Consider the following 17,562-nt stretch of genomic DNA (forward strand, 5'->3'; position numbering starts at 1 on the left):
CAGCTGCTGCATGCTGTGTCACTCTGTGATCCACTGCTAAGAGCAGGAGCCAGCCCGCGCTGGGAACCTCTGAGAGCTGACCGGTCACATGGGGCTGGCTCCCCACCCCAGCTGAAAGTGGGGACACATGGGGTGGAAGACAGCAGCATTTCCCTTCCCAAAAGGGACACTCAAGCACAGCTAAAACCCCGCTGCTGCTCTCACTGGACCAGTGCTGACATGGCTGTCATTACCCCAGCACAGTCAGCAGCCTGTGACCAGGTGGCCACACTGGAAGCTGGAACCCACCCTCGTCTCAGGAGCCTGGGCTATAGACCACTTAAGAGAGTAGTAGTGGTTGAGCCATTCACAAAGGCAAACCAGGTTAATACCAGTTTAAGCAGGCCTGGGCCTACCAAACTAACCATGTTTGTTCTAAGGGGTGGGAACAGCTGTCTTAGAAACGTGGCCGCCAGAACTCACCCGAAGGCACCAGTTCATGGGTGCTAATGAACAATCAATTATGACTACACTACGGATAAGTCCATGGAGGAAGTCGGCAGCTATGGCAGACCAGCCCTTTCAGCACCACTTGGAAAGCTAAACACGCTTAACCCATGCGTCCATCTCCTCCAGCCTGCTGTAGTAACACTCGACCCAGACTCTAGCTTTGCTCACTTCCCAGAATACCCTGCAGTGGTCCCAGGCTTAACATCTTCCCCTACATTCAATGAGAGAGTTCTAAGCACCTCTGCCTGCTGAACGCCACTTTCAGCCACAGCTCTGCACAGGCTTAGTTGAGATGGTGTAAGGCATCAGACTGCTTACAGCTGTTGCATACCCTGCGTGGCCTTGAACCTGAGTCTCCCTTTGGAAGAGCCTATCAACACGTACCTCCAGGCAGCATGCAGCTAACTAGCCATTACTGCAGCAGTCCCTCAACCCAGTGTGACAGAAACTCAGTGCATGATTTAATTGGCAATCAGCCTGAAATATGGCCTAAAGTCATACTCAAGTCCAGCTGGTAGCTCTAGTGCACAATAATACAGCTTCTAGTAATAGCCAGCACCACAGAGCATACAAAATCGGTGCCGCTTGGTTGTGGGAAAAGGATTGCATCCTGCTAAGTAAATAGGAAGCTCCCGACACTGTTCTAATGCAATGGCTTCCTAGTCTCTCCACAACTTTTTGGAGTTAACATTTTGATCCAACGGCAGATGAAGCAGTAGCTCATCACTTGCTGTGTTACTACAGTGAGATTAGCTCAGCTAGGCAGGCTTGCCATATAATATTATGCTTCTGTCTACAAGCCGCTTTTTCCTAAATTGTTTGGTTGAAATGTTGTGTGTGGCAGCTCAGGCACTGGCATCACTAGGCAAAACGCCTTCTCACTTTGTTCTCGAAGACATGGTAAGGAAAGTTGGTTCCCATTTAGTTGTACTTTAAAGCATTGTATAGAGGGTTAGGTACGCTCCAGCAGATATTAAAAAATGCCTGGAATTAGTTATTCTTTCGACCACACGGTCTTGTTTCTACCCAACAGAGCAGCACATTGCAAACCCGTTACTGTTAAACGTTCGCAGCAAACTGACAACCCAGCTTGCTGCATTTATTTATCAAGATTCTGACAGCTTGCCTCTTTCAGCACCAGCAAAACATTCCCCAGAAGTCAGACCCCAAAGGATCCGGAAGGCTTAGCGAGAAGAGGCTTAGTTCTTGGAAACTGACCGTTTATCCATTCCGACGATGACACTGATCACCGTGTGCCCAAAAGACTGGCTCAATTCCAAGGAACTCCAGCACCTGAGCATGAAATAAGCCTGCCAGGGCGAGGGGTGAAAGGATTATCAGTCATTTCGGAAACAGCAGGCAATATCCTGCTCTGATCACCCCTCCAAAGGCAGGGAAGTAAGTCTGGTGAACCCACAGCTCTTACCAGCAGCACTGGAACACAAGTGAAACTTTCCCACAGGACTGCGTTGTTACCGTAGGTAATAATCAATCACTGCCGAGAAAGCAGCAAAGCCACCACAGCCAATGGCCCCTGCTTTTAAACCAGCTGCAATGCAAAAAGGGAAGGGAAAGAATTAGAAATGCCCTGCACTTCTTCCCATTTACTGGCTTATACTGCTGGCCTTGAAGAGGTCCCAGGATGGCAGTTTTCCATGCAGAGAATCTTGCACTCCAATTTTAATTGGATTAGGGGACTTAGATGCATCCCCGGAATTTGGCACACACTGCACTTGGAACCACAGGGGCTGAGCCTGTGTGGTGCACTAACTGAGCTTTGTTATGGTTTCTCTGCCTCTGAAGGGCTGCAAATGAATATTTCCAGCTCTGATGCAATGGCTGGATTCACTTGGCTCTGAGCTCAGCACTGCAGGTGACTTAGGGTGGCTGAACAGTATGATGGGGACAGAAAGGCAGCAGCTGCTTTAAGAGCTCTGAAAGGATTTGGTCCAGGCCAGACACAGTATAATAGACTTAATTAGGAGCCCTTTCTAGAGCTGTTCGCTTCCCTTAATGCTCTTTGGGAAGACTCTTTTGAGGAAGGGAAAAGGCGGCAGAACTCCAACTTTGCTGAAAAGCACCACAATCCTGTGCTTCAGCACAACCACAGCTCCCCCTTCCAGGCATATTCTTAACAAGGGAGCATTTGGTGGGTTCTTGCCAAAAGCCCAGGTGCTAAGCAGTGACTGGTGCTGGACTATGCCCCATTCTGATGGCTACTAGCTAGACTCGCTCTGGGGCGCCAGCTGCTGCTGGCATTTCCTAGGTGGTATTTCCTGTGCAATATTCTGTTTAAGTGGTTATTCTACATCTTATCCAAGTGTAATAACACCCAAAGTTACTCTGAAAACCTTGAATAAAAATATTTTTCCATTTGACTGATGCTTGTGTATAGTCAGTTTCACTGTACCTTTTATTAGCAGGGAAGCAGATGCAGCACCTAAAGCAAATTTAACTCATTTTGAACCATTACAAGTTCCATGGTGATGCCCCCTTAATACTACATGGAAGTGTTCTGCACTTGGGATGTCTAGAAAAGATTGCAGTACATCCATGTAGCTGGCAGTCTTGGCCAGAGCCAGAGCTAGGACAGAAACAGTTCAAAGTAAGTGCTACTAACCTCTAAAGCCAATGGCTCCTCCAGTGATGCACCCACTAACAACACTGTTCTTCCAGTCTGATTTTCCACGATACTGTGGAATGGAGAAACGCAGTGGAGTCACAGTAGGAAAGTGCACGTGGAACTATTAGCATAGCTACTTAATGTTAGTTTTAGAGAATAAAAACACCCCTCCAGTCCCCTTGACTCACAGCTGACCATGCTTGTCCCTAATTTTCCAGTAGATAGCAACGTTGACCTTTGGTGTGATACTTCTTGGGGGAAGGGGGAGTATTACCTAAGACACTTAGGGTACATCTACACAATGAAAAGCCGGGGGTTGGTCTATATCAGCTGGTTTGGGCTGTGGGGCTATAAAACTGCAGTGTAGACATCCAGGCTGGAGCTAGGCTCCAGCCCAAGCCCGAATGTCTACAATACAGTAGCCCCGTAAACCTGAGTCAGCTGACAAGGGCCAGCTGTGGATGTTTTATTACCGTGTAGACATACCCTTATTCTTCTACATGAGTTAATTACACTTTCCAATTAAAATAAAGAAACTTGTTGCCTTATTTCTAAGGAAATATGAAAGTCAAGAGTTTTAGCAGTGAGACAAGCAAGGTCACTTTGCTCTCTAGCTACACAATGAGATCCAGGACTTGATCCAGAATTATCCTCCAAGACCTGATTTTCACGCCAACCTCCTTTTTGCTTCTAAAATGTTACAGGCCCAAATAATTATGGGTACAACTGATAGGGAGATTTTTTATTTTTAAAAAAGGTTGGCTAGGCTTTAAAATATAGTCCCCAAAATTAACCATATATTTATCCAGCCCTGGAACTGGAATGATCTTTGTTACCAAGTGTGCCCTAAGAGGGTTGTTCTGTACTTTTTTCTGTTATAACAAGGAATCAGAGGCTGGAAAACACCAAAAACCAACAGGCTAAGTGTGCTTCATTTTCCTCCTAGAGCTGTTTTCCACCACCCAAGGTTGCTTTAGTGTAGCTCAAGAGCAAGTTAGGTAGGAATACACACATGCCAAGGGTTTCTAAAGAATGAAAGCATTTCTGTTGGCTACTTACAGACTCTACTAGACATTCAGTACAGGAGAACATAGCACCCACAATGGCAAAGTTTTTGGCATAGGACATCCCTCGTTGTCCCATATCTTTAAGGACTTCTTTTGCAGTTGGTGTACGATAGGGATCCTTGGGATCAAACCCTACATTGGTATCAATGCCTGCTGTGAATACACCAAATGCTCCTCCCAAAACAAAACCTAAAGAAGCAAAAAAACCCAGTGAGAATAGAATGTTTCCCCATTGATTGCAGCAATGCAGCATGGTCATCACAACAAACATCCCAGCATCCTGATATGTTACAGCTTGTACAAGACATTTGTGGTCAGAAGAGTGGACTTCCCCCCAGAGTCACATTACTAACATAGCGCATCTCCAAGCACCCAGGGCCAGTAATGGAGAGCCCGGTGTACAAAGCGGGAAACTGAGGCACAGGGAGAGAGAAGTAACTGACCGGAATATAAAAACTGGGCCAGGCCAATGGTGCAGCTAGCCCAGTATCCTGTCCTCTGACAGACGCCAGTGCTAGATCCTTCAGAGGGAATGAACAGAACAGGGCAATTACTGAGTGATCCATCCCCTGTCGCCCAGTCCCTGCTTCTGGCACTCAAAGATTTAGGGACCCAGAGCACGGAGGTTGTGATCCTGATCTTCTTGGCTAATAGTCATTGATGGACTTGTCCTCCATGAACGTATCTAGTTCTTTTTTGAACCCGGTTTTAGCATCCCCTGGCAAGGAGTTCCACAGGGTGGCGTTGCCTTGTGCGAAGAGGTATGTCCTTAGGTTTGTTTCCAACCAGCCGCCTGTTCATTGCATTGGGTGACCCCCCCCCCCCGTTCCCTATCCACGTTCCCCGCTCCACTGGTGATTTTATAACCCTCCATCACCCCCGCGGCCCCTCCTTGTAACACCCCAGCCCGGGTCAGGACAGGGGGCTCCAATCCGGGCGCGGCCCCGGGGCCCCGGCAGCTCGAGCGGCGGGAAGGGGAGATGGGCGCCGGCTGCCACCCGCCCCCGTGCCGGGCGCGGCCCCGCTCCGCACCTCCCACGCAGGCCAGCGCCGCCTTGAACCCGCAGCTCTCCATGACCCGCTCGATCAGCTTCTGCTCCTCGCTCCTGGGCGGGGCCGGGATGCCCCCCAGCGCGGCGGGGTCCAGGGCCCGGGCCTGGCGCGGCCCCCGCCGCTCCCCCACCAGGTGCTCCAGCAGGAGGCTGTACTGTAGCTGGGCCGGCGCGGCCGCCTCAGGCCGGGGGCCGGCGGGCGCGCTCCCCGCCGGGGAGGAGGCCGCCGCCATGACAGGCCGGGTAAACTCAGTCGCTGCCTTCCCAGCCGTAGATTCCACACTCGAAGTTGCAAGGGTGGGGGGTGCTTCTGCCCCAACCCCCTGTGGTTCCGCAGCAGCCGATTCGACACAGTGGAACTCCGCGCGGGCGGTCTGCGACACCCTCGTCCCAGCAGACTACAACTCCCAGCATGCCCGTCACCGAAGGGCTAAGGTGCGCCGGGATTCATGGCTCTTGTAGCCCCTCTCTAACCGCTATGCGCCTGTACCCCGCAAAGAGACTATGACTCCCGGCATGCTCCGCCGCTTCAGGCCTAGCCGTACCGCCAGGCTCCGCTGCGCGCGGCATCTTGGGATTCGTAGTCCGGAGGGTCTGAGAGGCAGAACCACATTTCCCAGGGTGCCCCGCGGCAGCTCGCCCCCTGGCGGCCGTTAGGACCGTTGCCGAAGAGAGGAAAGGTGCTTGCGGCCAGAGCATCCTTGGGAGGAGGCGGCAGGTGAGCGGGGCTGGGGCGGGCTGTCCCTGGGGGCCTCTCCCAGGGCAGGGCCAGGGGGGTGGGAGGCAGAGGGGCCGTTCTGACAGGAGGCTGGGGCCTCGGCCATGGCAGGAGGATCCCTGGTGGCTGCCCCGCAAAGGGGGGCGGGAGGGACCCTGGGCTCTAATGCAGAGGGGCATCCTCAGGGAGGCCACAGGTGCCAGCGGTTACTTGGAGGGCAGCCAAAGTGCCGGGTGTCCTCTCCCCCTCTGGAGCCCTGCAGCCACCCTCAGGCCTCAGGGAAAGCCCTGGGTCCCGGTGTGCAAGGGGCCACGCTCTGCCTGCTGGCCAGGGAGAGCAGGGCTGTCCCCTGGGTGGCTCTCATTGACACTGCACGGTGGCCTTGCCAAGGTGCCCGATTCCAGAGAGGGAGGCTCCGCTGCCCTTCAAGCAACCAAGCCTTTATGGGTACCTGTGCAGTAGGGTTGGTCAAATGTCACCCACAGAGTCCTACGATGCACCCCCCTGACTTTCTCTTGTCTTCTGGGGTGAGTGGCCCCAGGAAGTTGATAGGTCCCAGCATCTGAGGTGGCTGCTTGAGCTAAGACAAGGGCAGCTCCACTCCACTTCATTTTACGTACGTTAGACAGAGAAACACCAGGTGGACAGATGTTGTCCATGCAGCCCCTCAGCTGAGCGAAGTTTGGATGTCCCTGGTATAACATAGCACTCATGCCTGGGGGTTTGTACAGATCAGGGGGAGAGAGAGAGCTCAGTGGTTTGAGCATTGGCCTGCTAAACCCAGGGTTGTGAGTTCAATCCTTGAGGGGGCCGTTTAGGGATCTGGGGTAAAAATTGGGGATTGGTCCTGCTTTGAGTAGTCGGTTGGACTAGATGATCTCCCGAGGTCCCTTCCAACCCTGATATTCTATGGTCAAGGGGCACTGAGAGTTTATACAACATCTGTCTTGCAGTCACAAAATGCAATCCTGATTAGTGTCAGATCAGGAAGGGATTTTAACTCTTACACTACTGTTTATTTTGTTTGGCAGTAGCATAGAAACTTCCCATTAATACTTCCCACCTTGATAAGCTTACCCCCTTAAAAGGGAGGCTGTAAGCTAAAATAAATACTTCAGTCATATATGCAATTTGTTCATGCTTCATTTTGCTCAGTAGTGGCATAGCTGGGCCAGTTTCACTTTTTGATTCTCATGCACTAGCACAAGACTGTTGCTAAGCTTGCTGCAGGGAAGGGAAGGATGGGTTTAAAACCAAACAAAATGTTTTTGTAATAGTTCTATGGAAAGTTTTTACTATTAATATATTTTTTTTAAATCTGCAGTTTTTGGCCTAACCGTCAAGGAATAACTGTTATGGTGAGAATGGGTTGCTTTGAGGCACTGAATTTTAATAATTTAAAATGTTAGAAAACATTGTAATGGTTATTTTTAAAAGGAATTTATGAACTAAAAGTGACTCATTTCCATGTATCCCTCTGAAAATCAGACCCATGGTCTGAACTGAGTTAGATGCATTAGATGTTCTGTAGTAGATTGTCCTGGTTTTCCTTTTCTCTTTTACCTCAGCATTGTTACTTGTTTACAATGACACACATGCAGATCTGGATAATTCTGTGCAAATATGTTTAACGCTGTACAATGGTTTATTTTCCCCTTCAAATATTTTCACTATACGCAGTTGAGCACAACATCCTGACTTGTGCACTGAGTTCCACTGCCCTCTACTGGCTTCTCAATTCTATTCCCTTTGTAACTGAATACAGTAAGTGCTCAAGTCTCTTGGTATAAAAAGGAGGAGCCAGGGTGTTCTTCATGAGGAGAACTGAACTTCAGAACTCCCTCCCTCCCTTGATCCAAAATAGCCCAGATCTGCTGATCTTCAAGGCACCTGCAAAGCCCATTTATTTCCCTACGATTTTGTGCGAGTGAGAGGTGTGTTGAGGGCTGGGACTTGTGCACTGAGAGTTGGGCTCTCTTTGTGGCTGGAGTGTTGTTTTGGATTATTTTTTCCCGGATCCGTGATTTGGGATTGAAAGGGTGTGCAATTTATTATTTCCATTTCTGGTGTGGTTAGCTGGCATCCAGGGTAATGGGGACAGGCTCCATTTATTGCCAGAACTTACATGATGATTGTCTTCTGATGTTTTCCCACACAATATCTTTCTTCTCATTATGAATGTCTTCCTCATTTCCCAGTATCATGCATGCATGGGTTTATATTCTACATGTGAACTAAGACATTGATCTTACAAATATTTAAGCCTGTGCTTTTCTCTAAATATGCAAGTCGTCCCATTGACTTTCATGGACTATTCATATGAGTAAATTTAAGTGTTTGCAGGATTGGGGCCTAGATAGTGTGACTGACAATTCTTGCTATGTGTGGGACAAGTAGAAACCTGCAGTGAACAAGCTGCTCACTCCAAACTTCAAATTCTCTCTCTCGTAATCACTCACTGGACGCTTGCAAGTTAGTGCTGTTTGAGCCCCTTCAGCACAAGCCTTCATCTGAATAACTTGCCTGAAATTACACTGCCGACTAGGGTGACCAGATAGAAAGTGTAAAAAATTGGGACAGGGTTCGGGGTAATAGGCACCTATATAAGAAAAAGCCCCGAATATCGGGATTGTGCCTATAAAATGGGGACATCTGGTCACCCTACTGCCAACTTGGAGTTGCACAGCCCTCAATGTTCAACCTCTTCCAAGAAACCTCAGTTCTGTCGAGAGAGAGTGCTTTTTTTTTTTTTTTTTAAATCTTGCATAGCCCTAACTGGAACTCTTTCCAACATTCTTTTGTCTCTCCTCCCTGTAATTAAAATGAAATGTGTTAAGGATGAAAGATCAATAGCTATTGTTTTTATAAAACACACTCAAGTGGCTGTTCTATACATTTAGGATCTGTTTAGTTTCACTAAAGGGTAGCACACAGGAGTTTTTAGGAGAGAATTGATCAGTGTCACTGAACCTTTGATTGGAGAATATGGACATGTAGGTCAGTGCCCTGAAGGACAGGGCTTTTAAACTGTAAATATAATATTCTTGTCTGAAACTCTGATTCTGAAGTATATCTTTCATAGCTGCAGCACCCGGACGGTTATTTTGGGTATTGCTGCAAAGAAAGTCTTTGCAGCTCTCGGAACCAATCACTCAAATCCCATAGTTATTCCAGAAATGACTTCACTGCATGAGAAGTAGTTTAGCAATGGAGACCAAAATAAATAAATTGTTTCCCTCTCTCTTCCCCCTCTCATCTTCCCCTTCCCTCCCGGAAAGGCTCTGGGCAGAAATGCTGCCAGCTTTGTAGGTCTCCTATAACTTTGTGGACAGTTAAGGAGCTGCAAGTATTTCTGCATAGAGGGCTATTTTTGTAGCTACCTGTGATGCTCTGAACTGCTGCTACTTGTGCCGAAGAAGAGCAAAAATTAGCCAAACAGGAATGTCTTTAAGACTCAGCTACCACAGTGTTGGATGTAGTGTAGGGTATGGCCAGCCCCGAGTGTTGAAAAATCATGAGTCAGGCCTCCAAAGTCATATGATTGGCTTGAAAATCGTGAGGTTTAAAAATAACACATTTGGGGTTCCTTTTATCTGCCTTCTGCTGTTTGTCCTTAGTGATCACGTTTTCAAGCTTTATCCATAGCCATGAGGCTAGACACTTTGTGTGTGTGTGTTTTAATGAAAATTGAAAGTCTCACCTACTAACATGACTCCAGGGGCTGGGGCTTTAAATAAAACACTGAATATCACAGTACTCATGATAAAATCCCAAGAGCTGGCAACACTGACTATAAGAAGCTAGGTAGGCTGGTTGCTGAGAAGCTGCTTCCCCACATGTCATTCACCGTGACTATGGGTGCTCTGAATGCCTGCAGAGAGGGCTGAGGCTGTTGCACTGATGTGGTTTAGAGCAGTGTTTCTGAATGACTGGTCCAAGGATCTGTGCCAGTCCCTGAAATCTCCCTGACACAGTTTAGGAACTCAACAAGCCAGTCCTTGGTATCTAAAAGGTGGAGAAACACTGTTTTAGAGTATGATCCCAGCTGGGACTTCTACCCTCCTTTGGAAGCGGGAAGTGCCTTTGCAAATAAAAAACACTGGTCATAGGTTTTAGGGCAGTTTGCAAAGCAGGTGGTGTCAAGCCAAATTCTGGTTGAGGTTGTGGCTTGTTTTGCAGTTGGGAATCCATTCCCTTCTTTTCTACTGTTGACTCGGGGCCTTTTCCACCTTTAAATTTTTTTGCTGCATTCATAATAAATAGGTTCAATGGATAGAGCAGGAAATTGGGAGCCAGGACTCTTGGGTTCTGTTCCCAAGTCTTACTCACCGACATTAGGGGAGTTACTTTACCTTGCTGTTCAGCCATCTATAATGTGGTGGTGATGATACTTTAACTAAGTTTGTTTACTGTTTGTAGAGCGGTTTCAGATCCTTGGATGGAAAGCTCAAGAGAAGGTACAATATCTAGTGAAATCTGCCCGCTCTCTGAATTCAGCAACTGAAAGCAGAAGTTGCTTCATCTTCTGAACCTCACTCAATTTGTTCATAAAATGCAAACCAAAGCTCAAAGTAGGCTGAGGAGGGGATTACTTCTCTACTGAACTGACAGGGCTTTCCAAGCTGATAACAGTTGTCATTATTCTGCTGAACCACCAACATAACCATAAAGACGTGGGCTGTAGCCCACGAGGGCAGGGATTTGAGAGTTAAGGCTGAAAAGACAGTCTGGTGCACTAAGCTCCTGACTCCGGTTAGCATAAGACAGACTGTTTACATTTTTTCCAAAGCTTTCTCTTAGGACCAGGTAGGCCTGTTCCATGTGACTGCGTTTTGCAATTTGGCAGGAGGCATGAGACTTGGGTTTGGGGGATATTCGTCTGAGTCTTCCTGTTTTCTCTCTCTGTGTCTAATGTATTGTAAGTATTTTGTATTTTTAAGTCCTTTGAAGAGTGAGACCCTCTACTGTGCAGGGTATCTGTGCTTTTCATTTGGTCCACCCCTTTCTCTATCCCTTCACCCTGATATCAGAGATAATTGTGTTTTCGCCCAGTGATTAACAATTTTAAAAGTACGTAACATCTCGTAACTCATGTGCTAAAAGGATGTGTATCAAGTTTTTGATGTCACCTCCCAGGGAAGTAAGCTTTTGTTATAGGAGCCTGGGTTCTCTTTCAAGAAACCTGGCTTAGTCCAGAAAGAAGTCGATGTAGGAGGGCAAGTGCTGTGGGGGGAGATGCAGTGAAAAGGCAAAGGAATCCTCAGTTTGGTAAATGACATTCAGGCTTTGTCAAGCTGCTGAGATGCTCCTGATATTAAGGACCAGGGGCCCAGTCCTGCAATCCCTCTGTGTGGAACACCCATGGAATCCATATGGAACACAATGGATTAAAAACAACAGTGTGTTACATTTCTATCTCCAATTCATGAAAAAAGATGGATTTAACTCAGCTGCAGATACCTGCAGGTACGGGTCTACTCACCACAACCTACCCTATAGCACACAATAGGGCACCATTTCCCTTGGGCCATACCCATACCCACTAGACTTGCACACAGATGGGACCCTTTGTAGTTAGATTTACCCTCAGCTTGCTGTAATGGTGAGAGCTGTCGCCTCCAGGACACCTTCCCCTTCACTGTTCCTGGACCCCATGCAGTTGGAGTGGATGGAAAGCACCAGTGCAAGGGGAAAAGCACATCAAGTGCCTCCATCTGAATTCCATCTCGTGCAGAATCCACTTTGATGAGAGGAACCCCCTTAAAGTGAGGTTCAGAGGGCAGGGCCGTCCCTGGCAGCCCAACACCAAGGAAGGATAAATAGCAACACACTCTGGAATGATTTATTTGGTGGCACCCATACAGTGTCTGATCACAAGCTAAATCCATTCGTATCACAATCTTGTAATATCCCAAGTGAAATATTGCCCTTTCAGTAACTCAAACATACTGCACAAAAATGTGGTCAGGTATCCAAATCTGCAGGTTCCTCTTGCTTGTGCATGGGTCAAAATCTGACTATTTAAAGGCCTCTTAGTCTTTATTATATTTTTGGCAGTGTGTTATTCTCCAATGACTAAACTGCAGCTATTGCACTGAGGCCTTCAGAACCAAAACAATATTTCTCTGAGTGTGTTCACTTGAAATAGCTCATTTGGTGAGCTGCTCTTCCCTTTTGGATTTGGATAGAATGGGAATTCTGGGTCCAACTCAATGATGCTGGAAGCCGGTACATCTCCATAGACTCCAGTGCTCCAGAAATAAATCGGGCCCTCTGGTTCGAAGCCTTCTGTGAATCCATCATCCAAAAGCTTCCCAGTGTCTAACTGATGTGATGGAGTGAGTTACCTTTAAATATCCATTAACTCTAATGGTCACCATGGTAACTGCTGTAACGGAGCATCTTGCTGGTAGGTTGCCCAGCTCCCTGAGTTATTACAGTTTAATGCTCAGAGCCTGTTGGATTCACAGTTGGGCAGAGGTCACAAATGTCAGAAAGGAAAACACTATATATTTTAAATCTTTATGGAAGGGAATCTTGTTGCTGGTGAAAGGAGTGGGATTGACAGCCCTAGAGACTGATGGCATTGGCCCACAGAAAAGAGACTTAATGGGCAGTAGTGGAGCAACTTTTCCCCATCTGCTACCCCCTCCCCAGTGTGCTCCAACCATGTCAGGAGTGATCTCATAGAGGGTGGGACAACGTCAGTCTCTGTGACTGATTCAGTGCTTGGCCTGTCTCCAGGAATGTTAACAAGGGAAATGGTGTTACTCTAGTTGTGAGATGGATAATACGAGCAAGCTTAGACTCACCGACTCATTGAACCTTGGTCACCAAACAGCCACCAGGCTGTAACGACTTTCAGTCACTATCCACATGGGCCAGATTTCAGCTAGAGAGCTGGGCAGGAAGGGCCTGATCCAAAGCCCACTGAAGACAAAGGAAAGACTCCCATTGCCTTCAATAGGCTCTGGACCAGATCCTAAGGTTCTCTATCTCCTTAATAGTTAGAACATTGGCTAAGTTTTCTATTTAATTTGAGGAAGAAATAATTCTTCTTTCTATGGAGATGTCTAGCTCTTTGGTTAAACATGTTTAACTCTTCATTTGTCTCTTCCTCTCTGCATTTCCTGAGAGCTGTTTGAACTAATCAGTGGACTGAGCATGGGCTGGGAACTAGGAATTCCTAAGCGATAATTACCTTCCACTGATAAAGTCATTTTTAAGTTACTAGCCTAGGCACCCATCTGCTCTGATGATGGATGAAAAAGAGTGACACTGGAGTTGCCTAGGCAAATGAGAGAGCAGAGTTGCCAAAGCTGATTTAATTTCTTTGTTTCCTCATTGGTAAAAATGGGAATGAAAACACTGATTCCCCTACCTCACAGGATGTCCAGAGTTAACATTTACAGGGCTTGGAGGAGGAAAACCCTCTGAGTGCTGAGGAATTTTATCACTGGACTGCTTGCTACATGGCTTCCCACTTTTCTGTGCACCCATGCTGTACCTTTTGCACTTCTCTAACCTTCTTGCTCTACTCCTCCAGCCGCTCTGCACAGTGAGCTTGGTGCCTTGCCCTGCTGTCCCTCGCAGCCCCTTCCCCCTAGCTGTTCTTGCTGCTCTTTCCACCTGCCTTTTTACACCGTTGATCTCGCATGGTGTTATGCAGACAAAACTACACAGGATCGTTTCAGGGGACAAGACAAGATGTCACGTTTATTATAATAACACAATTTGATTTAAGACCAATAACTAATATCTAATACCTGTGTACACACACACACACCCCGGATGTCACTTGGGTTCGTAGCTTGTGGCGGCTAACTGGCCAGGAAAGCTGGGCACAAGGAAGAGCTGGGTCTCTGTTGGGCGCGCACCGATGCCCTTCCATGTTGGCAACAGAACGTTACTCTTCAAAGTCTTCCATCTCACCAATCCTTTTTGTAGGCTTTAGTTTGAATCCAGAGTCTATAGGTCTTGCTGTGTCACGCTGCCTCTGGGTTTGGTGTGATTGATCACCCTTCAATTACAGACATGACTTTCAGCCTGGGACCTGGCTTTGATGTTTCTTCACTTGTACTTTTGTTCTTATCTTTTGAGGGTGGAATCTTCTTGCTTTGCCAGGGTTGTTGTCTGCATCTTCAGCAGTTGGTGTTTACACTTTATTTCATCAGGACGGGTGGGGCTGGAGGTTGATTCCATCATCCATACATACCTCATTCACACATCTAAACTACACTAATAAGATTACAGCAGGGTTTTGCAAAAATGAAGGTTGCAGCAGGGTTTACAAAATGGAGTTAGCATTTTAAAATGGAGTTTGGGACAAGTTAAAATGGAGTATGAGTTACAATATGGACAAGTGTAAGGAATGGCAAACAGTGAACAGAAGTTACAGTGTTGAAGCAGTGCAAGTTTCAGTGATTTAAGCAGCAATTAGCCAGTTATTGGGGTACCTGGTTTTATGACTGACTGTAGTTTCCTTCATAAAACTTTACTTATGACGTTATATTAATAAAGTGAACAATTAAAAACAATTTCATTGATCAGTTCTACAATGGCCGCTGTTCAGCTTTCTTCACTTGGCATGCCTGTGCATACTCAGTGCACATTTCTTCCGTTCTGATACCATTTTGGCTCTTGTGGGATTTTGTTCAGCTTTTAGAAAAGGAGGACTTGTGGCACCTTAGAGACTAACATATATTTGAGCATAAGTCTCTAAGGTGCCACAAGTCCTCCTTTTCTTTTTGCGGATACAGACTAACACGGCTGCTACTCTGAAACCTGTTCAACTTTTTCTGACTGGCAGACTGTCCCCAAACTTGGTTGAATATATCTTCCTCTAACTTTATGTTCCGACGATCTTGCATCATTGCTTTCTTATTTGAATCTTTGCTGGAGACTTGAATTAGTCACTTGCTTTTCAGGGAACTTCAAGAGCTGAGAGTGCTTGCTCTAGTCCCAATAGATCAGTCCCAGTTCTATAAACTGTGATTCTTCAGGGCTTGGACAGAGACTAGGAGAGAAGATGTGTGAATGTAATGATACGTGTTAACAGGGAACTAGCCCCAGTGTCCTGGACATGTTCCATTTATATGAATTACATTTTACAAAACTAGATGTACCCCAATTTTCCCCTCTTAAATGCTACTGTATAATATTGCTGGTCCAGAGCTAGTTGTATCCATAGGCGGATGCAAGTACCCGATTTATCGCTTGTAAAATGCTTTGGGTTCCTTTAGGATTCAAGGAGCTAAAGAAATGCAAGGAGATTGTTATTTTGTTCATTATCAGAGTGAGCCCACCTACGTGCATCATCTTTTGTTCCCCAGGGAGTCAAAAGGTTTATGCCATATGTAGGTTGCTAGGACTTCATTCTAGCTACTTTCTTGCTTCTCTGCTCATTGTGTCTGTTGCCTTCAGATTTTGAAGGGTCTGAGTGGTATTTCTGTTTGTAAATCAGGCTGATGTTCATGGTAACTGTGCTTTAGAAGAAAACATGACGATGAGCCCTGGACCTTGTGTAGTAATTTGCTTTCAATTTCTGGGTCTTGTGTTTGATGACAGCTGATAGTATTGTGTGCATCTGTGAAGAATAGACCAGCCATTTGTTTTAAGGAGAAGTTCATGCTGGTGACCCATGAATCCTGGAAGTGGAGGTATTTGCTCCTAGTTGCTTCAGGGGCAATTAAAACCTGAGGCATATGCCAACTGGACACCTCTTCTGCTGAATTTAGAAATGTCCCAACTGATTTTAGCTGCAGTAAGATGATTATTGTGTGTTAAATATCTGTGAATTGGGGGTTTGCAGCTATGTAATTTCTATGATTAGCAACCATGTAATACAAAGATTTAATCTTTACTGTATATAAATCATGAAAGCAGAGCCAGAATCTCAGAATGGAATTTCCTTGCATTCCATCAATGCATATTTCTTAATATTTTATAATAAGTTACAGTTAGTTCTGAGAAGATTTAGGCCTAGAAAATTGTCTTGTTGAGTGGCTAATTTTGAGTGGCAGCCTTTAGGAATGATCACCTATTTGGGAGTGAGGAACTGCTCAACTCTAATCCAGACCTTCCCACTGACTCTCTGGATTTGGTCAAGTCCGTAAAGTCAACATGTTCAAAAGACTTCAAATATTGAAAAATTTGAAAATCAGAAAAAAGCCACAAGAATGATTAAATGATTAGAAAGCCTGCCTCAACAAAGAGAAGGTTAAAGGGTGACTTGATCAGTCTATAAGTTCCTACATGGGGAAGAAATATTTAATAGTGGGCTCTTCAATCTAGGAAGAAAAGCATAAAATGATTCAGTGGCTGGAAATTGAAGCTAGACAAATTCAGACTGGAAATAAAGCATACTGTAAATTTTTAACAGTGAGAGTAATTAACTATTTGGAACAAGTTACTAAGGATCATGGTGAATTCTCCATCACAGACAATTTTTAAATCAAGACTGGAGACTGGATGTTTTTCTAAAAGATCTGCTCTAGGAAGTTCTCTGGCCCGTGTTGTAGAAGAGGTCGGGCTACATGAACTCAGTGGTCCATTCTGGCCTTGCAATCTAGGAACCTATGAAAAGTAGCCTCTGATTTTGAGTGCTTAACTTAAAACAACTTGAGTCTGATTTTCAGAGATGTTAAGCATATGTACATCTAGCTGAAGTCAACTGGCACTGCAGGAACTTGGTACCTCTGAAAATTGGACCACTAACTTCTATGTTCCTCACTTGCCCCATCTCTAAACTGGATATTGCTAGCCTATATCAGTAACTTGTTTGATGTCTGTAAAGCACTTTGAGATCCTGGACTGAGGGTAAGAAGGAAGCACTAGTATTTTATGATGTCCATAATCAAACTTCATAGCTAGCTGCACTCAGAAACCCTGCCTTACATTAGAGAACCCATTAATCTCCTGGGATTTGAACTATATGTGCTTCATCATTTTTCTTTATCAGTTTGTCCTGATTCTTGTTGCTGCTGGGCCCCCGGGCATGCATCTTGTATAGGATCTGTGTCCTGCAATGCTGCAGCTGTTCTAGGGCTGTCAGCAGTTCCACTGGAAGCCCCTCAAAAACAGAGGTGACAACTCAGCTGTTTTTATGTATATCATCCTGAAATGCACCATAAAGCTCTAAGCCTAGAGACACCCTGCACCAGCCCATTGAATTCAGTATATTCTATTTCAAAGCAGCCTCAGACACACATCCTGGCCAATCCTAAATTCCTTTTCCTGCTCTGAGAGTTGGTGGCATGCAGCAAAAATGTAGTAATGTGGTGGTTCTGGGGAAGCACCTCACAATGTCAAATGACCATCTTTCTTAGTTCCTATTATATTAGCTCTGGGGGAACATGCACCTGATCCCATGCCATCTTTTTCAGCACTTTAGTCAAGGAGGAGCAGCCGGGGAATGTATCTGCTGGGCTGCCTGAATAGTCCAGTTACAGCCAGGTAGAGGGCACTTACTGAGCTGCTTGAACAGGGTCACTCTCAATGGATTGTTAATGGGATGATGGCCTCAAAACATATACAATGGGAAAGTAGCAGTGAAAGTGTTCAGATAAAAAATGGAGACCCCCAAGCCTCTAGTTCACTCTCCACTTGCTACAT

General features: G+C 46.1%; 2 protein-coding genes across 2 annotated transcripts in view; one reads left to right on the top strand and one right to left on the bottom strand.

Moving 5' to 3' along the window:
* Positions 1–1,542: 1,542 nt before the first annotated feature.
* On the bottom strand, positions 1,543–5,590 carry TIMM22 (translocase of inner mitochondrial membrane 22). The gene is made up of 5 exons (XM_048823660.2): positions 5,212–5,590; positions 4,172–4,368; positions 3,110–3,182; positions 1,916–2,038; positions 1,543–1,799 (listed from the first exon to the last, which is right to left on the bottom strand). The coding sequence occupies exons 1-4, from the start codon at positions 5,462–5,464 to the stop codon at positions 1,962–1,964; spliced, it is 600 nt and encodes a 199-aa protein (XP_048679617.1). The 5' UTR covers positions 5,465–5,590; the 3' UTR covers positions 1,543–1,799; positions 1,916–1,961.
* A 272-nt stretch (positions 5,591–5,862) lies between these two features.
* The window catches only part of SPECC1 (sperm antigen with calponin homology and coiled-coil domains 1), a 177,473-nt gene continuing 165,773 nt past the window's right edge, over positions 5,863–17,562 (top strand). The window contains exon 1 of the mRNA XM_048823630.2: positions 5,863–5,949. The gene's annotated coding sequence lies outside the window, so the exon portion shown is untranslated. The remainder of the gene's footprint in view (positions 5,950–17,562) is intronic.

Source organism: Caretta caretta, chromosome 17 (genome assembly GCF_965140235.1).
Source record: "Caretta caretta isolate rCarCar2 chromosome 17, rCarCar1.hap1, whole genome shotgun sequence".
NCBI lineage: Eukaryota > Metazoa > Chordata > Testudines > Cheloniidae > Caretta > Caretta caretta.

Bases quoted from the DNA above. Each gene is read 5' to 3' on its own strand.
- TIMM22 (XM_048823660.2), bottom strand. From the start codon at position 5,464: ATGGCGGCGGCCTCCTCCCCGGCGGGGAGCGCGCCCGCCGGCCCCCGG. The intron at 4,369-5,211 runs GTGCGGAGCGGG...TTGCTTCTTTAG, and splicing joins GGCGCTGGCCTGCGTGGGAG to GTTTTGTTTTGGGAGGAGCA. The intron at 3,183-4,171 runs GTAAGTAGCCAA...TCCATTCCACAG, and splicing joins CTGAATGTCTAGTAGAGTCT to TATCGTGGAAAATCAGACTG.